This window comes from Choloepus didactylus, chromosome 5 (assembly GCF_015220235.1).
Source record: "Choloepus didactylus isolate mChoDid1 chromosome 5, mChoDid1.pri, whole genome shotgun sequence".
Taxonomy (NCBI): Eukaryota; Metazoa; Chordata; class Mammalia; order Pilosa; family Megalonychidae; genus Choloepus; species Choloepus didactylus.
Window position 1 is genome coordinate 26,516,596 of NC_051311.1, and position 22,413 is coordinate 26,539,008.

The 22,413-nt window shown below is 38.5% G+C and overlaps 1 protein-coding gene across 6 annotated transcripts in view; it reads left to right on the forward strand.

The window, feature by feature from the left end:
* Nucleotides 1-22,413, forward strand: part of DIP2C (disco interacting protein 2 homolog C) — a 555,699-nt gene that overhangs the window by 270,416 nt on the left and 262,870 nt on the right. For 4 of the 6 annotated variants that reach the window (XM_037835690.1, XM_037835689.1, XM_037835694.1 and 1 more), the window contains exons 2-3: nucleotides 5,324-5,395; nucleotides 7,090-7,257. In XM_037835690.1, the coding sequence (XP_037691618.1) occupies nucleotides 5,324-5,395; nucleotides 7,090-7,257 (240 nt within the window). The remainder of the gene's footprint in view (nucleotides 1-5,323; nucleotides 5,396-7,089; nucleotides 7,258-22,413) is intronic. The other 2 variants (XM_037835692.1, XM_037835691.1) reach the window with 1 other exon arrangement.

The following is a 22,413-nucleotide window of genomic DNA, read 5'->3' on the forward strand; positions in this document are numbered from 1 at the left end:
TCGTTACAGCATTAAATAATAAAATAAACTCCTGACACTAAGAATGGAAACCATCACTGTTAAACCTCTCTGTTTACTTTGAACTAACCCGAGCCATAGATGTAGTTCTGTGGCACACATATTTTATTCTTGAGGAGCAGTGAGCTGCCTGGAGAGCCAGACATCTATAGGGCTGGGTGACTGGGTAAATTCCAGGTTGGTCCAAGTCTGCAAGAATGAGGACAAAATGGAGAGACAGAAGAATTGTCTTAACTCTTTGGCTTGTTCAATCTAGTTTTATTTCACTTTTCTAAGACTCAGTCTTTAACTTGAAACTCTGGACTCCAATATAAGTAAGAAAAATATTCTTCCTTTTGGGGAGGGAAAGAATTCTCTCTTCCGTCTCGGTCTTATCCAACCTTATACTGGCAGTGTGGCCTTACTTGCATTTTTATTTTAAATTTGTGACTTCTTTTCTTTGTAACAGAACACAAGGAAAGTTTCAACTAATTTCTATTGCTGGAATTTTAAGTATTATGGAGCTTCTTTGAGGATAATATAAAAAAGAGCATTTTTAATAAAGTAGTGTTTCAGAAGCTTACTTTTATTTTCTCCTCACTGAGGTTGCAAACAGTTTCGGCATTTTCTTTTCTGGAATACAGTTTTATTCCTAAAATGGAAAGGGAATTAAACAAATGTGTGTCTTGGGTATTAAAGTTTGGAAAACATGCTATTTGGAATTTTGCATGGAAACTAAAATTCAAGCAAGGGATTCTGTGGTTCATGTCTTTTAATATTAGCAGCTACCTTTTAGCAAGCAAAATTCTTGAAATAGCATCTAACAGGCTTCTCCAATTGACTTTCAAGGAGAAATGAGCTACAGATATCCTTGGGTGATACTACTGTAGCTTCTAATTGGAGATAATATTAATTACTTTACTATAAATCATGGAATATACCTTGCAGAATAATAAATATAAAATAAAATCTTGCTTAGAAATGTGATATGGAGGAGTGTTTTCTTTGTAGCCTTTCTGTCTTTAATTTACATGGTTTTACCCTGAAGGCTGTGTACTTATTACAGATCCAAAGTGAGGAGGAGTGAAAAACGAGCAGCCAGTTGATCATTCAAATAGAGGAGAAACACCTATTTACTTTCTGAGCTGACTTGTGTTTCCATAGTGACACCATGTAATTAGCTAGTAGGTTAAGATTTTAACAGAAACCAAGGTGTTTTGGATGTATGATATTGTATCTAAAGCAAACCATCCATCCGTCTGTCTTTATTATTGTATTAGCACAAAAAACCTCATTGATTACTTCAGAATTAAGGGCTAAACCTACAAACTCCACATTAGAAAGTTTATTTGTACAAATTTGCAGTGAGAGTTTACCATAGATAAACTATGGGACCTTTGTCTACCAGCTTCTAAAATATTTCCAGAGTTAAAAATAACTGAACTTTCTCCATGACCAGGAAGATGTGGCAAGTTTATTTTTAGCCCTGATGGTTTGGGGGCTCTGAATGAACCTTGTCCCAGCAGTTCCTTACCATGCACATTTAATCCTTTTGGGTAACACAGAAGTCAAATTGTTTTCCTACACACCTTAATAATGAATCATTATTGATTCCCCCCTCTGTCCTTTCCCCACCTTAAACAATAAAAAATTAAATATCCTATGTTTACTCTGATTATAAAGCAGCTTCTGTTCAGTCATTTACATTCAAGTCAGTACAGTCAGGGATAGAAATTCGTGTTTATTGCTGGGTTGCGTGACTAAATTCATTAGCACACAGTTTCATAATTTGTAAAATAGCAGAGAAAAGGATTTAATTCTGTAGGACATTGTCCCTTTGTTAAGGCTTTACAAATCTGTTTGAAAGATAGCCATGTATATATGTTACAAAAATAAAGAATAAATAGCTGTCTAAGGCATCATGCAGAAAGCATCGAAATGATTTGTATGGAATTCTGTACTGTAGTACTTCAAAGTATGTGACATCATTTCAGTCAGGGCAGAATCTGGGGAAGTTGAAAGAAGGAAGTGCGGTTTGAGGTCATCTAGGATAGTATCCTAAATAGATTATAAAGAACTGGGTAGGGCGTCCAGCTGGGTAGAATATATAAGTAAAACCAAGAAAACCAAAATCCTGTTCTGTGGACAGTGACCAGGTCAGTCTTGGTAGATTCCAGGTTTAATATAAAAATTTTGGAATTGGCCCAACTTTGTTACTTTATTATTATATCTGTGGTTCTGGGTGAGAAATATAAATACTGTTTCGTGCCTGCCTCAATTTCTTACCTGTAAAAGACGTTGTTATAAAGATTAAAGGAGATTATTAAGGGCAGAGGTTGGCAAACTTTTTTTGTGTGAAGAGCCAGATAGTATTTTTGGCTTTGCAGGCCCTATGGTGTCAGTTACAAATTCTCAGCTCTGCCATTGTAGTGCTGAAACTGCCCCAGACAATTCATAAACCAATGAGCATGGCTGTGTTATGATAAAACGTTGTTTACAAAAAGTAGTGCAGCAGACCAGACTTGGCCTGGGGACCTTAGTTTGCAGCCCCAGATTTGGTTGAAGTAGGTGACGCATAAAAGCTATTCGATAAATATTGTCTCCCTTTTCTCTCTTCAAGTCTTTGAGAGAAAATAGTAACCTGGGATTTCTTAAAGTCTCATCCGAAAATTCTCTGAGCTGATTGCTTAATGGGCACGACTTAACCAAACTAAATAAAATACCTGCTTTGAAGTGTTAGATCCTCCTTTTACTCCATCTCTTTATCGTTCTCCAGACTTAATGTTTTAAGATTGTGAGGTAAGGAACTTGAAAGATGGTGCCTCCTTAGGCCAACGGTAAGATCTTCCACTTTAAAGAGATTCATGGACACCAGGGGGGAAAGGTATTTGTTTTCCTTTAGGTTTAAGATTTTAACAATTTGAGCTTTCCAAAGTAAGCTAGAATTAAAAGTTAATTTCCTTTGAGTTCGGCTTACCCTCAAAATTAAAGGAGGCCTTCTCCTCCTCCCACACCCAAATACTAACACGCTCACCTGAGAACCTCAATTTTGGGTTTAGAACAAAAGGAAATGAGGCTAGGAGTTACCATTTACCAGGGCAAGCGCTTGACTGGGGGATTCATAAAGCAGCCCGAGGATAGGGTGGGGGCGGGGCTTGACCGGAAGAGGCGTGGCCACCCGGACGCTCACCTAGCGATTATGTCCGGTTTTATTTGGAGACCGAGATGTGTTGTTCAGTTCTTGTGCTTCTCCAAATCCATCCTTATTTGTTCCTTTTCATATTCCTTTTCTTTCATTTTAGTCTTGGTGGCATTCCCTCATTTGCAGGGGGCAACCTGGTTTTGAATTTTTTTAAATGCTAAGCATGAGCCAAAATGGATTAAAAACTGCAAAACAGCACGAAAACTAGCTTCTCAAATAGTTTTTTTTTTTAGTTTTCGAAGAATGGTTAGGAGAAAAACACAAGGTGATGGACAGCTATTTCTTGGGAGGCTGGTGGTAGCTGCCTTTTTAGGGATTCCCAAAGGGAATGTTGGACTGATTGGAGAGGTGGATTCTGTTTTGCTGTCTCTCAGCAGAATGACCAATCTTTTTCAGCCAGCAAGAGTGCAGAGTTTAGGTGACCCAGAATCTACCCATAATCCCCCTGGGATTGTCTCTTTTTAATGTTTCCCCTGAAATCAGCTTGAAATAAAGAAGCCTCTGGTTGTATTACCCAGGGACCACATGCCGCTCTTACTATGATTGATGGAAGTTGAGTCTCACTGGTAACTTGACAGAACTTCTAGCTTTGGAGTTTTATTTCTTCTACAGATTGTTTGTTTTTATCATATTTTCTCAGAGGAAAATATTTTCCTCTTTCTTGTAATGTTACAGATGTAGTAGTCAGCGGAGAGAAATGGAACGGGGTAAAGTGTGAAAGTAAACATCATGGCCAGCAGATGATAAGGCATGCTCTCCCTTTTGCATCATAGTACCTTATTCTCTTATTTTCCTAATAAATCTCAAAGAGATTCCAGCATTGCGGGTGGGTGTTTGTTTTGAGATTTTGGCCATGCTTTTCTAAAAGGGGGTTTTGAATGGGGCATTTCCAAGAGCAATTAAACTGTCTTGATAATGAGTAGCTAATGGATGCAGATATAAAGAGCTGGCATTTATAAAGAGCTGGAGCAAAATTTGATATTGGTACAAATTCATTCATTAACAGTAGTTGGCTAACATACTTTTAGCATCAAAAATATTAATTGATAGTGGGAAGCATATTCCATATTTTTCTATTGTTTATGGCTCTGTTTAAAAAATAGTCATACATGTCACAGGAGTAGACAACAATCTGTACTGTAAGCTATGAATTAGTGGGATCAGTCATCAAATACCAAGGATCAAATACTTCAGTGTCTTCTGGTTTGATTACAGATTTAGTGAGCATACATCATTAGAAAAAAAGTTACTAATTTGTATATGAATCATAGCTTTCCAATTGTTTGCCATGCTTTTTATTGAAATGAATTTTTTGCTCTTCTTAACAGATTCCAAAATATTTCAAGGGCAAAAATCAATATTCTATATGTTTTAGAGCTTATAATTGGAAAAAGCTATTGAATGTAATAAAGGTTATTTTGTCCCATGGACTTAGTGGCTTAGCATTTAGGAAAAATGTAAACATAGTGATTAATGTCCTTTGTGTTCTGTATTATGAATTTTTGGCTTTAACATTTTAAATTCTTGTTTTAATGGTACCACCCTTCTCACATATTTTGGAATGCAATAGGTCCATATGTTCTTTGGCTTTGCTTTATTTCTTATCCTTGATCTTAGTCACTTATTTTTCAAAATACCATAGCCGTTTAAAGTCTTTGACCGACACGCTTGATTAGAAAAAATCTCATTAATGAAAGAAGATGCTAATCAGTAATGGAGTTGGCCAGCTACCCAGGGCCTAAGCATTCTGCATAATCCATTGTTGATTAAGTTAATGAAAGCACAGTGCAGATTGCGAAAGCTTCCAGTGACAGCAGATGTGACTAAGATTGAAGGCATCTAATTCTGGACTGCATCCGAGATGAGACCAAGCAAGGAGGGGCCAGGGCAAGCATGTGTTCAGCAAATGATTTTTATGTAACTTAAAATTTTCTTTTTTGAGTCTGGGGGGGTGGGGGGTGGGGGGCTCAAGGTGAATTAATGTACAGTGCTTTCTTTTTCAATTTTAATTATAAGGCAAACAGAAAATGCAATCAGTTGTAACTGTGTTTTTTACTAGGCTTCGTTGAATGAACAATTCTATCCATTCAAATCATTCTGAATTTTCCTTCTCTTTCCTTGCAGGGGATATCACACAAAAAGGATATGAAAAGAAGAGGTCAAAATTAATCGGGGCCTACCTACCACAACCTCCAAGTATGTAAACCCTGATGAGTAGTATAAATTGTCTAAGTTTAAGAGTTAACTGCAATATATGGGAGGCAAATGGAAGACAAACAACTGAGAACAAACAAATTTTAATTTCTAAACTGCATGGAGATCAAGTATTTTATGTGTGACCTAGCCACATCTAATTTCTTTGTATGATTATACATATATTTTGTGAACACAAAAGCACATTATTTTTCTGTAAATGTGCCTACTAAATTTAATAGACTTTTCATTTAAAGATAGAGAGCAATATCTTTGATTATTTTTGGAATGCTATAATCGTAATAAATATGAGAATGTTTATGATTTAAACATGACTTTTTAGGTAGTGAGTTAAAAATTATTGCTCTTGGTTATATTTTAAATCCAAGATTTTGCTGATATCATGAGAACCAAATCTAGAAATCAAGAAAATGATACTATATCCTGCCTGGGATTGTGAAACTGTAAAAGTTGGTTGTTTTTTGAAATGTGGTTATAAAACATGTTTATGTATTCTTCCCCAAAAATGTAAAAAGTCTGTTTCATTCCAGCATTTTCACATGTGCAGGTTCATAGACTCTTTGCACTTGGGCTGGTTGTATAAATTTCAGAGAAAGAAAATGACATTAGACTGGAGTTCAAACACTTCAGTTCTGATGTAAGCTCAGTTAAGTTTGAGAGTGACCTTGAAAATTTGCTCGACTGTAGTAGCAGCTTAAAGCTAATGCAATTAGTTTTTTTCCTCAAGGAAAAAGGGCAGTAACATAAATTTTAAAGGTGTGATATGAACTCTCTAATATTCACAGCACTGTTGGAACAAACTTTTAAAAGCCCTACTCAGATGCTTTTACTAGAAAAGGTTTAAATATGTAATTGTACTTGTGCACATATCCTCCCTCTCTCCCTCCCCAATTCTGTTATCTCCTATTTTCTGAAGGCTTTGGCATAGCTAGTAGTATTTTGTTAGGTAAGGAGAGTTTCATTAAACTCTTTTTTCAGGAAATTTAATTTGTGTGCTGAGATTTTGCTCTTCATTTGCAGTTTTTGTTTTGATTTTGTTTCTTTCCTTGACTCCTATGAAATTTAACATAAAGGTGGACAAATTTTCATAGGCCTTATTTAGCTGAAGGGCTGAATTTTCCTGTTGACTGGTTTATGAAAAGAAAAAAAAATGCTCTGTCAGAGTGAAGGAAAAATAATAGGGTTTGGCTAAAACCCAGGTGTGAAAAGGCCTTTGGAGAAAATGTTGGGGGCAGATAATTAGAAAATGGTCTCCCCACTCCCTTTTCCTCCTTTCTCTCTTCTAACAGAATCACCATGATGCTGATCATGTCAGTCAGCCCATCACCTGCTGAATTCATTTCTGCAGGTGCACCTCCATGTCTTGGAAGAAGGCTGGTGGGGCGAGTGTAGACTGTTGACATTGTTGGATTTAAATTTCTGTGCCTTGCCAAACAAAAGTGAAACAGAAGCAGTTCCTCGCTTTCCCAGAAGATAGTTCTCGAGCTGCAGCTTTGCCAAGCACTTGATTGACCCCAATGTTGGCTGGGCACTGATGGTGGCCCTACCTGTATTGTGTGGTCCCTTTGGTGTTATGTGTGCTGTTCTGCATGGGGTCGGCAGCTCTGCTCAGCGCTGTAACAAATTTAAAAAAAACTAAAGTTTGAATTAATTAGTTTTTTTTCAACTTGTTACAGCAGCGAATGGAGCTGCCGTGGTTCGGTGTAGACTGCAGCACAGTGAAGGAGCCACGAGAAGAATGCTCCGCTCTGCCAACATCGGGGTGTGTGACATCCGAGAAGCAGCGGCCAGAGAACGGGTGGTCAGCACCGCAGGAAACCGGCCTCTGTTTTACTTTCGTTTCGGTGAGCTCTACCTTACTGAGAGACAGAGAAAGAAACATGCCAGGAGTACATATTTGCAAATGAAGAGTCTACCTAACTTTATACCGCACTGAGTGGTTAGAGTTTAGCATTGGGTGGAACCTATAAGGCTATTTTTGAGCTTGCCCATTTTTTCAGGTGGGATCAGTGCTCATTAATTACAGTCTGTCATAGAACCCAGAATCATGTTCAGCCTCCTGACTCGGATCCCAGTTTTCTGTTAAGGTGTATTACCACGTTTTTACAACCCTGTATTTGCAGTTGGCGCACCACTTTCAAAACACTTGAGAAAGAAGAATGTGTGACATATTACAAAATTCTTCTTAAAATTGGTCTTCTGCTAATCTTTGTTTTATAATCAAAAACCTAGGTAGAGGATCAACTGTGAATCTTGGCCTTCTCAGATCTTTGAAAGGGAGTAAATTTGATATCTGTGGCTCTCCAATATTTCTGTCTCTGAAGAGCAGAGAGATTTTTGAAGAAGAAAAATCAAACTAATTAATAATAGCCTATTTTTTATATCCAGAAAGCAGTAAGTAGGGCAGATGTTTCTAAGTTAGAGAATTCTTTCTTGATTAGCCCAGTTTTGGAAATAATTATTTTTGTATAGGATCTTTATGAAAAGCATTTTGTTTTCTTTATCCATCACTCCTATCCTACCATGTACTTCCTTATATGGAGTTTATGTTTTGATGAACATTACTTCTTTTTAAGCATTATTTTTATTTATCAGAAAGGATATTAAGTCTTACTCCAGAAAACATTCTAAAAATATTTCTAAGATGTTGTTTGGGACACATGATAATGGATTAGAACTGCTTATACAGGCATTCAGCAAAAATTGACAACTTGAATTGAAGCAACCAAACATTAGCTCCATCCCAGGGGGGTCATTCAGGAAGCAGTTCACTTCCTCACTTTCCATTGCTCCTTAGACAAAGTGACTTCATTACAGAAGTATCTGGTAGTGATTCAGACACCAACGGGCAGATAATTGTCTTTGTGGAAAGCAATGGTGAATACGTACTCAAATCTAGATGAGAACCCTAGCTTATTCACACTTTTAAAGTGTGCCAGAAGCTAGAAAGAAAAAGATGAAAATCATATAATTAGTGAAGGAAGGGGTCTGAAAGAATGTATTACATTTTGAAAACCATTTCTCAAAGGGGAAATATTATTTAGAACTTATTCATTTCGTACTTGCCTTCTAGTTTTTTGATTACATAGTTTATCTCTTTCAAGATCATCCTTCATTAATCTCTAAATCTGCTTAAACTTTCAAAAATAGAAAATAAAATCCATTGTTTCCCTCTGTCTCTTCAGGGATATCTCAGTAATGTAGTGTCAGCTTTTATAATTGAGTCTTTACTGCTTTTATGATATAGGTCATGGTGAAATTTTAATGTTACCATAAAAAGTAAAACTTGCCTAGCTCAGATATAGTCCTTCTTTCTCATAACATGTCTGTTAATAACATTTTTTTACATGATTTTCCATAAAATGTTTCTCTGTATTGAGCAATTTATGGTAGATCTAGTATTCTCCTCCAAACTCAGCTTGCTTTGTTCCAAAAGCCAGTTAGAAGGATTTCTTATAACTGAGTAGTTTTGAAAATCTTGGTGAACTTGGCTAATGTGTCCCAGTTGGCAAGTCTGTCCTTTTTTCCTTGCTGCTCTGTATGAATCTGGCCATAAGATCAAAGTGAACAGCCTTCCCTTAGAGAAAAGTGCTTTCTTTTGATTAAATGAATTTATCAGTCCACATTTTGGCTAAGAACATTAATGACACAGCCCTTGAACGTAGATCCCATCTGCTTTAAAAGGGCTTTCATATACTGCACACTGACGCCATTTGAACCTGACACCAACTCTGGCCTTTTTTTCAGTTCCTTGAATTCCTTCTGCTGCTGTAGTTCGCTCAGGTTTTCCTTGCTGCTTTCCATCTCAGGAATTCTGCACATTCTTTGCCCCTTGTTTGAGATGTTCTGAGCCCATCTATACCTACTTTTAAAGCTCAGTTCAAATGTTACTTCTACAATTTTTTTTTTCCGTGATCCCTCAGGTCAAAACAGATTCTCCTGTTCTAATTTTCTTGATATCCTACTTTTGAAACATTTACCCTAATTGTTGTTTAATGGTTGCTATTTAATGTAATGATTAAACGGTCAACCATTCCACCCTTACCCCAACCCATAATGGGGATTCTCTGTCTCCCGCATGGAGTGAGTGGGTGTTCAGCAAGTATGTGTTGAATGAATGAACAGAGATGACAGGGTGGGTACTGTTTTACTCATTTTACAGTTCAAACGGAAACGGGAGTGTGGGCAAGTTAATAACTAGTATATGAGACAGAGCAGGGGCAGTGACTCGCTTCTCCTGCCTCCCGATTTATCATTCACCCCCACCCACGTGCACTCCATCTCCACCATTCCCAAACCCCACGGGAACTACATTTAGTGAAACCTCAACACCAGGCTAGCTGGTTCCCTCCAGGGACAATTTTTTTTTTACTTGCACTGAGTGAGCAAGAGAACATTCAACTGACTGCCCTGGCTCCGGGTAAATGTCAGATTGATCAGTTTAAACTCAGATCTATATAATACCTTGAACAGACAAAGGAAGACTTTGTGCTGATTCAGGTACTTCTTATTTATGATCACAGTTTTGAATTCTGTTTTGGATAAACTTAAATGGCAAATGGTAATATGTAAGTGCTAATCACTGTTTCCAAATCTGAAATGTGAAAGGGTAACATGATTTTGAAGCTCGGCACATTCCAATTAGTTGAAGTTTATTTTATTATTATTACATTTTTAGAACCCAGCTTGAAAATCCTGGTATCCAATGATGTTCCTGTTTGCTGTGCTGCCTGAATGCAAAATACCAGCAATGGATTGGCTTTTACAATGGGAGGTTATTAGTTCGTAAATTTATAGTTCTAAGGCCATAAAAGTGTCCAAACAAAGTCATCAGCAAGAGGATACCTTCACTGAAAAAAGGCTGATGGTGTCTGGAACACCTGTGTCAGCTGGGAAGGCATATGGCTGGCATCTGCTTGTCCTTTACATTTCTTATAGCTTCTGATCCCAGTGGCTTACCTTGAAGCATCTGTGGATTTTCACTTAGCTTCTCTGGGGCAAACTCTGGGCTTCATCTCTTAGCTTAGCATCTCCAAGCATCTTTCTGTCTGCATTTCCAAGCGTCTGGATCTGTGTCAGCTTTGGGCTCTCTTTCCCTAAGCTCTTTTAAGGACTCCAGTAAACTAATCAAGACCCTTCCTAAATGGGTAGGGTCACATTTCCATGGAAATGATACAATCAAAAGGTCCCACCCACAATTGGGTGCGTCACATCTCCATGGAAACGACCTAATCAAAAGATCCCACCCACAATAGGTCTGCACCCACAAGATTGGATTAAAAGAACATGACTGTTGTGTGGTTTATAATAGATTCAAACCAGCACAAATGAGGTAACTAAAGATAATACAGTTCTGACATGAATTCTGTTGCTTAGAGTATCCCACCTTGGCCAGTTCAGGTGTAAAATATGGGGAGAATTTTATTCAAATCTAGCCATCGATTCTTCGTTTTTGTTTTGAGAGTTGTGAGGGAGCAAGTTGCTTGTCAAGTGTGTTTGTAGAGTCTAGTGTTAGTGAATTTCATATTTGGGTCTTATACAAAATGTAGAACCTTCTGGTATTTAAGGATCTGTACCTGAGTCAGATGCTGTTTTATTCTGTTTTCTTTAGAAAATAATGGTGATTGGCACTGGCTTGTTATTGATCTTTTCCAGTTCTTCTAACAACTGCTGGCCTTCTCTGGTGGCAGCTGCACAGTTTGGACCATATTTTTGTTCTGCTTTTTGTTCTGCCACAAGTATGTTAAAATGCCCCTCATTTCTGTTGTGACCAAAGTATCACTCCTTGTCCCAGACATGGAAGCTTTGTCTGCTGGTGCACTTTCTCGCTGCCTAGCTCTGGGCTTTCAGGACTCATAATCCTGTCTAACTAAGGCTGCTTTCTTTTGCTGAAGGGATCTTGCAGGGCCAGAGCTGTTTTTTTACTTTGTAAACCCAAATTTGTTGATGATAGATATGGTCTAAGATGCAAGGTTAAATCCCAGAATAGGAGGAATAGTGGTATCTAAATCAGTGTTGTCTGTCTGTGACTTAGGGTAAATTCTTTACAGATTGAATGGCTAAGGAAATGAACTTTCATCAGCAAAAGTTAAATTACCTATATGTTGCGCAAGCCTTGTCCTTGACCAGTAATATGCAGTTTGCTGCTCTGAGTGGTCTAAAAATGTTTTTATTGTATAACACAGATGGCAGTTGGATCATATAAATTTCCTGTTATTCTTTAGTGGTATTTAATGAATCAGGTTCCTTATACAAGCTATCATTAATTTAAGGAAATAAAGCTAAACCCACTTTAATATTTCTGGAATTTGAAGTGTGGATATAGAATTGTTGAATGTACCCACCTGAAAGGTGAGAATAGTGTCTAATTGAGTTCTGGCATATGTGGATTTTTGTGAAAAATCTATAAGGTATTTAAAAAATGCAGAAACCTGAAGCCCTAGACCTGACCTCATAAAGTCACTGTTTCCTGAACTTGTCTTATCAAGTGAGCATAGATCAGATGTCAGGACATGAGGAATCAAGCTTGAATGCACATACAACACATAGAAAGGCTCTTTTGAAACTTGTGTTTGAAAAGTCCCAGATCTTTTACATTTTAAAAAATTCCTAAGTTCTTAGTCAAACTACATTTTTATGATAGGAAAATGATTATTAAGCATACTTATTCTGATACATGGTCAAAGATTTATGTTAATGAAGGATGAGAGAGAAATAGTATGTTGGTGAATGTTCAAGTGCTTATGATGAAATTTCAGTCTTTCTCTGTTGTGTTGTCATCTGAGTTAATATAAAGCAAGTGTAGTAAATTCATCTGTAGGTACAACAATTATACCATTTATTATCTGGCAGAGTGTTGCTATGGTTCTGCTATGTGAGCCAAAGAGTATAATTAAGTGCTAGAAGAGAATGGAACTGGATTCAGAAATTGTTTTTGCACAGTCTTAAAAGTGCCAAGTACTAAGCCATGATTACCTTTTATTTTAATGCAATTTTGTGGAGATACAGTCACACACCATATAATCCATCCAAAGTATACGATCAGTGGCTCACAGTATCATCATATAGTTGTGCATTTATCACCACAATCAGTTTTAGAACATTTCATGATTACTTTTTAAGTTTGAGGATAAATTGCAGATTGGGGGAAGGAGAGGTGTCAAAGGTGATTTCAGTGTTTCAAGGCATGGAGAAGTGAAATGCAATGTGCAGAAATTTGGAAGTCAGAAAAAAGTTGTATGTTTAGTGGAGGAGATGAAAAGTGTTAAGTTTATTCTCTCCCCATGCCTGTCCTCCTTTTCCTTTTATTCTCTTTAGATCTCCTTCTGTTTCAGGGTTTTATTTTAGTCCCACTCTAACTCTAAGGAAAAATAAACATCTCACTGAAATTGTCATATTTATTTATTTGAGAAGTTGTAGATTTACAGAAAAATTATGCAGAAAATAGGGTTCCCATATTAAACCCCCTCATTATTAACAATTTGCATTAAGGTGGTACATTTGCTACAGTTGAAAGAATATTATTATAATTGTACTTTTAACTATAGTCCATGGTTTATGCTAGTGTTCACTGTTGTGCAGATCGTCATATTTCCAGCTCCCTGTGTGGGCCTTGCAAATATTCACTTACTCATTGAGAAATATTTCGTGAGCACCTCACATGAGCCAGGGACAGTGCTAGACCCTGGCGATAACAAGGTACACATTGTCTCATTTTGGCTTTGAATTTGTCTGATTCTCTACAAGAATCTTATCTATTGAATTAGATGCCCTCAACTGCTTTTAGTTGTTCCAAGTTTCATTCCTATGGCAACGTATGTTCTGGTTTGCTAATGCTGCCGGAATGCAAAACACCAGAGATGGATTGGCTTTTATAAAAGGGGGTTTATTTGGTTACACAGTTACAGTCTTAAGGCCATAAAGTGTTCAAGGTAACACATCAACAGTTGGGTACCTTTACTGGAGGATGGTCAATGGCGTCCGGAAAACCTTTCAGCTGGGAAGGCACGTGTCTGGCATCTGCTCTGGAGTTCTGGTTTCAAAAGGGCTTTCTCCCAGGACATTCTTCTCTAGGCTGCAGCAGTGTCTGGGCCTTTGGGGCTGTTTTTAAGATACTCCAGTGATCCAATAATGATCCACGCTGAATGGGTGGAGCCACACCTCCATGGAAACATTCTATCAAGAGGTCACACTCTAATCAAAGATGTCACTCACAGTTGGGTGGGTCACCTCTCCATGGAAACACTCAGTCAGAAGGTTCCAACCTAATCAACACCAATACATCTGCCCCCACAAGATTGCATCAGAGATAATGGCATTTTGGGGGACATAATACATCCAAACTGGCACACCATATTTCCATGTAAGATTGCTAGTGAATGAATACAAAACTTTGGAATGAGATCACAGTAATACCAGTAATTTTGCTAATTTAACAAATAATCATAGTCTGGAGAGCTGGAAAATAAGGCAACTAGAAAACATTGTGCTTTAAGTGAAAGAATGGTATATTCTGGGAGCATTTGGGAGGGTCACCTGTCTCAATTTGGCAGAGGCAGCAAATCAAGAGTGACTATTTTAAGTACAACATAAAAGCCCAGCTTGTGGCATAGATTGTCAGAGTTCAAATCCCAGTTCTATGCCTTAGTTTCCACAAAAGTAAAATGGTAGTAATAATAGTATCTACCTCATATTTTTTTTTAATTCAATTTTATTGAGATATATTCACATACCATACAGTCATCCTGGTGTACAATCAGTTGTTCATAGCAGCACCATATAGTTGTGCATTCATCACCACATTAATTTTTTTTTTAATTGAGATTGTTCACATACCATACAATTATCCAAAGTGTACAATCAGTTGCCCCTGGTACCATCATACAGCTGTGTACCCACACCACAATTAATTTTTTTTTTCAATTTTTAGAACATTTTCGTTACTTCATAGGAGAAATAGAGACAAAAAAAGGAAACTCAAATCCTCCCATACCCCTAACCACCCCCCCTCCATTATTGTCTCATAGTATTGGTATGATGTATTTGTTACTGTTGATGAAAGAACGTTAAAATATACTAACTGTAGTATAGGTGGCAATAGGTATATTTTTCCCCTATATGCTCCTCTATTATTAACTTCTAGTTATAGTGTCATACATTTGTTCTGGTTCATGAAAGAGATTAATATTTATACAGTTAATCACAGACATTGCCCACCACAAGGTTCCCTGTTTTGTACATTTCCATCTTTTAACTCCAGCTTTCCTTCTGGTGACATACGTGATTCTGAGCTTCCCCTTTCCACCACATTCACGCATCATTCATCACTGTTGGTTATTCTCACAACGTGCTACTGTCATCTCTGTCCATTTCCAAACATTTAAGTTCACCCTAGTTGAAACATTCTGCTCATAAGCAGCCAGTCCCATTCTTCAGCCTCGTTCTATATCCTGGTAACTTATTTCATGTCTGTGAGTTTACATATTATAATTAGTTCATATCAGTGAGATCCTGCAATATTTGTCCTTATGTGTCTGACTGACTTCACTCAATATAGTGCCCTCGAGGTTTCTTCATCAACCCATTTTTTTTTTTTTTTTGGTTTTGTTCATGCGCCATACATTCCGTTCTTAAGTAAACAATCGATGGTTCCCTACATAGTCATGTATTTATATATTCACCACCATCACCACTATCTATTTAAGGACATCTTCATTTCTTCTACAAAGCAGGAGGAAGAGTCTAAGAAGGTAGAGAGACAGAAGAAAAAGAAAAAAGAAAGAGAGAAACAAACATGACAGCTAGGAAGCAACAAAAGGAAAGGTAGCATTAAACTAAAGTAGAATAGAGTCAGACGACATCACCAATGCCAGGAGTCCCATACTCCTCCCTTATGTCTCCCTCTTATATGCATTTAGCTTTGTATATTGCCTTTGTTACATTAAAGAAAGCATAATACAATGTTTCTGTTAATTATAGTATCTAGTTTACATTGACTGTATTTTCCCCCCAATACCTCCCTATCTTTAACACCTTGCAAGGTTGACATTCATTTGTTCTCCCTCATGTAAAAAGATATTTGTACATTTTATCACAATTTTCGAGCACTCTAGGTTTCACTGAGTTAAACAGTCCCAGTCTTTATTTTTCTTCTTTCCTTCTGGTGTCCCACATGCTCCTAACCTTCCTCTTTCAGCCATACTCACAGTCATCTTTGTTCAGTGTACTTACGTTGCTGTGCTACCGTCACCCAAAATGGTGTTCCAAACCTCTCACTCCTGTCTTTTCCTTTCTGTCTGTAGTGCTCCCTTTAGTATTTCCTGAAGAGCAGATATCTTGTTCACAAACTGTCATTGTTTGTTTGTCAGAGAATATTTTAAACTCTCCGTCATAACTGAAGGACAGTTTTGCTGGATATAGGATTCTTGGTTGGTGGTTTTTCTCTTTCAATATCATAAATATATCACACCACTTCCTTCTTAACCTCCATGGTTTCTACTGAGAAATCCGCACATATTCTTTATCAAGCTTCCTTTGTATGTGATGGATTGCTTTTCTCTTGCTGCTTTCAGGATTCCCTCTTTATCTTTGACATTTGATAATTTGATTATTAAGTGTCTTGGCATAGGCCTATTCAGATCTATTCTGTTTGGAGTACGCTGTGCTTCTTGGATCCGTAATTTTATATCTTTCATAAGAGATGGGAAATTTTCCTTTATTATTTCCTCTATTGTTGCTTCTGTGCCCTTTCCCTTCTCTTCTCCTTCTGGGACACCCATGACATGTACATTCATGCATTTCATGTTGTCATGCAGTTCCCTGAGACGTTGCTCATATTTTTCCATTCTTTCCCTATCTGTTCTTTTGTGTGTAGGCTTTCAGGTGCCTTGTTCTCCAGTTTCTGAGTGTTTTCTTCTGCCTCTTGAACCCTGCTGCTGTATGTATCCATTGTATCTTTCATCTCTTGTATTGTGCCTTTCATTTCCATAGATTCTGCCAGTTGTTTTTTTGAACTTTCAGTTTCTTCCTTGTATATGCCCAGTGTTTTCATTATACCCTTCATCTCTTTTGCCATATCTTCTCTAAACTTTTTGACTTGATGTAGCATTAGTTGTTTTGTTTCCTGTTTCTCAGCTGAAGTGAAAGTTTGTTCCTTTGACTGGGCCATAACTTCATTTTCCTTATTATGGGTTGTAGTTTTCTGTTGTCTAGGCATCTGGTTTCCTTGGTTACCCCAATCAGGTTTTCCCAGATCAGAACAGGCTCAGGTCCCAGAAGGGGGCGATGTTCAGTATCAAGTTTCCCTGAGGGTGTGTCTTAGAAGATTGACACACCCTGTGAGGCCTCAAGCTGCTGTGCTTTCCCTAACCTGCCCAGCAGGTGGCACCTGTCAGCCTGTAGTTCCTAATGATGTAAGGAGGTGTGGCCCCCTTAGTTTCTGTTTTGGCTGTTTTCCCCCCGGCTCCGGGGTCTGGTTCTGAATGGAAGGTGGGTAGTGGAGCAGGGCACCACCCCCTTCCTCTTAGAGAAGATACACCCCCTAGGGAGTTATCATCTGCATTTATATATGTTCTTTGTCTCTCTCTGACTCTGTTGTCTCCACCCTGGTCTGGGTCTGAGCGCTGCAAATTGAGAATGGCTGAGGCTTTCTCCACTGAGGTGGTCAGGTTGAGAGAGAGAGAAAAGGGCAGAAAGCCCCCTTTCAGGGCCAGTCCATGGCTCCCAGTTTCACCCATCAGCCAGAGATAGCACCTGGTCCTCTGGGCTCCCCCTCTTGGGAAGCGAAGTCCCCTTGCTCTTATAGGTCAGTTGTCACTTTCAGTCTCTGTCTTCTTGTTGGGGATTTGTAGCTTGCATTGAGCAGTCCACCTTTGCCAATTAAAAACCCAGTTGCAGCTGTACCTAGGTATATTTGCTTGTCACAGTGAGGCTTTGCAGTTCGGGTTGCCGTGGGGGAGGAGGCTCCTGGCTTGGGCCTGCAGTTTCTACTTACAGATTCCACGTTGTGATCTCAGGCATTCCTCCAATCCAGGTTGGTGCATGATGTGTGGACAGTCACGGTTGTCTCCCAGCAGTTATTCCAGATCATTTACTAGTTGTTCCTGGTTGTTTATTAGTTTCTCTGGGGGGACTAACTAACTTCCACTCCAGAGATCTCGTTGCCACCATCTTTTTCCATATCACGTTAAATTGCTGAACATTTTCATTACCATACACAAAATAGGATAAGAATAAAAGTTAAAGTGGAAAGAACACCCAAAGCATCCCATCCCCCCATCCCTCTCTATTATTCATTTACTTTTTTGTCCTCATTTTTCTATTCATCTGTCCATACACTGTATAAAGGGAGTGGGAGCTACAAAATTTTCACAATCACACAGTCACACAGTGTAAGCTGTATAGTTATACAATCGTTTTCAAGAATCAAAGCTGCTGGGTTGAAGTTAAACAGTTTCAGATATTTCCTTTTAGCTATTCCAATACACTAAAAACTAAAAAAGGATATCTGTATAATGTGTAAGAATAACCTCTAGAATGACCTTTCCAGTCTATTTGAGATCTCCCAGCCCCTGAAATGTTATTTCATTTCATTTTGCTTCCCCCTGTTGGTCCAAGAAGGTTTTCTCAATCCCACAATGCCAGGGCCAAGCTTATCACTGTGAGTCATGTCCCACGTTGCCAGGGAGATTTGCGTACCCGGAAATCATGTCCCACATATTGGGGTGGGAGGGAGGGCAGTGAGTTTACCTTCATAGTTGGCTTAGAGAGAGAGGCCACATCTGAGCAACACAAAAAGTTCTATGGCGATGACTCTTACTCACCATTTTAAGTGGGCTTAGCCTTTCCCTTGTCTAACAAACTTCGTGAGTGCAATCCCAAGGTCAAGGGCTCAGCCTTCTAATTTGGTAGCCCCCAATGCTTGTGAGAATATCAATTCCCCAGGTGGGGAAATTTAACATTTCCACATTTTCCCACAGTCCCTCAAGGTGGCTTTGCAAAGACATCTTCATTCTCTGGCAGAATTGTTCTGGGATGTATTGGGGTTTCACACAAACCTGCACACACCAATCAGACCTCCTTCTCCAATCAACGCTCCACGTAATTATGTTTTTTGAATAAACTGACCATACAACTCAAATTATATAATGTATGCACATTTATATAATATAGATCTTGCACTTAAAAAATTATATAATGTATAAATATAGATCTATTCCTTTGGTCCCACACAGAAGCTGAAGCTTCAAAAACGCCACCAATATCATCCTTTACCCTTCAATCTGATTTACCTTCATCCTAACCATGTCCATTTCATTCCTATCTCTAATTGAAGTCTGATCTCTTTTTTCAGACTCTTTAACATTTGCTTTATGGGGTAATGCTGACATTCATAGCTGCCAGACTCTGGCTATGAGTCTCAGGTGTCACACAGATACCCAAAGTGTTAGGGGCTGACTAGGTTATTGAAAAAGAGCTCAGCATCTCAGAGTTCTTAACCATTACAGCTCAGGAATAGATGTAACTGCTATAAGAGCTTATAATCTAGGAACTTTTATAATCAAGGCATCTGATTTCCTTGATTACCCCAATCAGATTTTCCCAGAACAGAGGGGCCCAGGTCTCAGGAGGAAGATGTAATTAGTATCAGGTTTCCCTGAGGAGCAGGTTGTCTGACTTTGTGTTTGTTACAATTAGTGGAAGCATATTATAATGTTATCATTAACTGTAAACTCTAGTTTGCATTGATTATATTTTTTTCTCCAATACCACCCTGTTTTTAATACCTTGCAAAGTTGACATTCATTTTTCTCCCTTATTTCAAAACATACTTGTACATTTAATCACAATCATTGACCACTGTAGATTTCACTAAATTATACAATCCCAGTATTTATATTTTTTATCCTTCCCCATGTCATCCTATCTGTCCCTAACCTTTTTCCCTCAACCTTACTCACTGTCATCTCTGTTTAGTGTACTTACATTATTGTGTTACTGTCACTCAGTATTGTGCTCCAAACCTCTCTCTCCTGTCTTTTTCTATCTGTCTGTAGTGTTCCCTTTAGTATTTCCTGTAGAGCAGGTATCTTGTTCACAAACTCTCGCAGTATCTGTCTGTCTGAGAATATTTTAAACTCTCCCTCATTTTTGAAAGACAGCTTTGCCAGATATAGAATTCTTGGTTGGTAGTTCCTCTCTTTCAGTATCTGAAATATATCATACCACTGCCTTCTCACCTCCATGGTTTCTACTGAGAACTCCACACATAGCCTTATTGAGCTTCCCTTTTATATGATGGATCACTTTACCCTTGATGCTTTCAGAATTCTCTCTTTGTCTTTAACTTTTGAATATCTAATTATTAAGTGTCTTGGCATAGATCTATTTGGACCTATTCTGTTAGGGGCACACTGTGCTTCTCAAGCTGTAATTTTATGTCTTCCATAAGAGATGGGAAAATTTCACTGATTATTTCCTCCATTATTTTTTCTGCCCCTTTTCCCTTCTGTTCTCCTTTTGGGACATCTATGACATGTACATTTATGTGCTTCATGTTATCATTCAGTTCCCTAAGACACTGCTCATATTTTTCCATTCTTTACCCTATCTGCTCTTTTGTTTGTAGGATCATTTCAAATGTCCTGGCCTCCAGTTCATGAAGATTTTCTTCTGCCTCTTTAAATCTTCTGTTGTATGTTTCCATTGTGTCTTTTATCTCTTGTGTTATGCCTTTCATTCCCAGAACTTCTGCCAATTATTTTTTCACACTTTTGATTTCTTCCTTATGTTTGGTCATTGTCTTCTTTATATCCTTCATCTCTTTTGTCATATCTTACCTTAACTCATTGATTTGATTTTTAGATTGATTTAGGAGATTTGTTCAATTAACAATTAGTTGTTTCAATTCCTGTATGTCAGTTGAAGTGTAAGTTTGTTCCTTTGACTGGGCCATATCTTTGTTTTTCCTAACATGACTTGAAATCTTTTGTTGTCATGGCACCTGATTTCCTTTATTACCCCAATCAGATTTTCCCAGAACAGACAGGCCCAGGTCTCAGGAGGAAGGTGTAATCAGTATCAAGTTTCCCTGAGGAGCAGGTTGTCTGATTTTCCCATGAGGCCTCTAGACTCGGTGCTTTTCCTATCCTTCGCAGCAGGTTGTGCTTGTCAGCCTGCAGCTCCCCACCAGTGTAAAGAGGTGTGGTCCCTTTAATTCACAGTGGACCCAGTCCTGGCCCTGGGTGAAGGATGTCAGAAGCCAAGCTTAAGTTGTTTCTGGTTTGTTCGTTTTTCCCCAGGCCCTGGGGTGTCTGAATTCTCTGAGGCAGAGCTCTGACTTAAGCTGGGCCCCGCTCCCTGCCCCCACCCCCAGGGAGTTATCTTCTCCATTTCAATTCTTCCTTTGTCTTTCTGACTCTGTTAACTCCATCCTTGCCTGGGTCAGTCACTGACAATTGAAAATGCTTGAGGCTTTCTCTAATGGGCTTCTTAGAGTAAGAGAAAAAAAAGGAAAAGGAGTAAAAGCCCCTTTTCAGAGCTAGTTCCCAGCCCCTCAGTTTTGCAGGTGTATTGGAGTTTGTACCTGGTTCTCTGTGCCCCCTTTTTAGGGACACAGCCGTTTTCCAGTATTCTGAGCTCAGTCATCTCCAAAAGCCTCTGGTTCTATTTAGTTATGTGTGTGTGTATATTTTGTTTTCCTTCAGCCCTGCCTCATCTCTGATAGGAGGAACGGCAGGTTCCTGTTTTCTCAGGGCTTATCTGTGCCTTTAGGTCATATTCAATAATCCAGATTTGTTAAATTAAAACTGCAGTTGGAGCTTGGTTGAGCTACTTTTCCTTGCTCTGGGCAGGGACTGCTTCTTTCTCTGACAGTGAAGTTTTGCAACTCAGTCTTCTCTGCTTGGGGGAGTGGGGGAGTGGTGGGGTGCCAGTCCACAGTTTTTACTTAACAGCTTTTATGCTGTGATCTCAGCCATTCCACCTATTCCTGACTGGAGTACGATGGGTGAACAGTCATGGATGTCCTCCAACAGTTGTTCCAGACTATTTATTAGTTGTTCCTGGCTGTTTACTAGTTGTTCTAGAGGACTAACTAAATTCTACACCTCTCTATGCCACCGTCTTACCCTGCTCCTCTCATATGGCTTTAATGTTCATAAATGAAATGACTAATAAATATTAAGTGTTTAGACCAGTGTATAAAAGTTTTAGCTATTGTTACCATCTGTATTTAAAGATGGTGAACTGAGACGTAGAAAAGTTAGGGAACTTTCCCAAGGACACAGGGTTAATGAGTCCCAACCAGAATTTGATCCAGGAGCTTTCTGAGTCCAAAGCACAAGTTCTTTTTGCCTCTCGGGTAGCCTAGGAGCTAGAACTGATGTGGTGCTCAGCACAGGGGCTAGCCCACAAGTGCTTTGTAAGTGTTTGCGGGAGGAAGGGATTCAGTCTTGATGTTGGTCATTGTTATGCCTGAGGAGAATTAATTTTCTTGTCCTGATGACTCTTGAATGTTTTTAGGTTACCATTTCTCCCTCCAGGTACTTACCAGTGACCACCTTTGTTTCTCTCAACCCCTACCCGCATTTTCTCTTAGAGGCCATAGCTTTTCTATGGCTTTCTGAGTGCTAGTTTTCAATTGGCTCTCCACAGTAAATATAATTATGAATGTAAGACCTCAGCAGTGCTGAATATTAAGCCAGAATTGTGTTTTGCTCATTACTCTTATTACCAAGAAGGCATCCATCTCAGCAGCAGCGTTTTGCTAATTCCTTATTTTTTTCTTTTCTTTTCTTTTTTTTTTTATGATGTGAGACTGGACTTGTTATTCATTTTTTTTCTATTTTTCTTCATTTCACACCTAATTATTATTATTAAGGTTTTTTAAAAAAATAATTAATTAATTCATTTATTTTTATTGAGATTGTTCAGATACCATACAACTATCCAGAGATCCCAAGTGTATAGTCAGTTGCCCACAGCACCACCATACAGCTGTG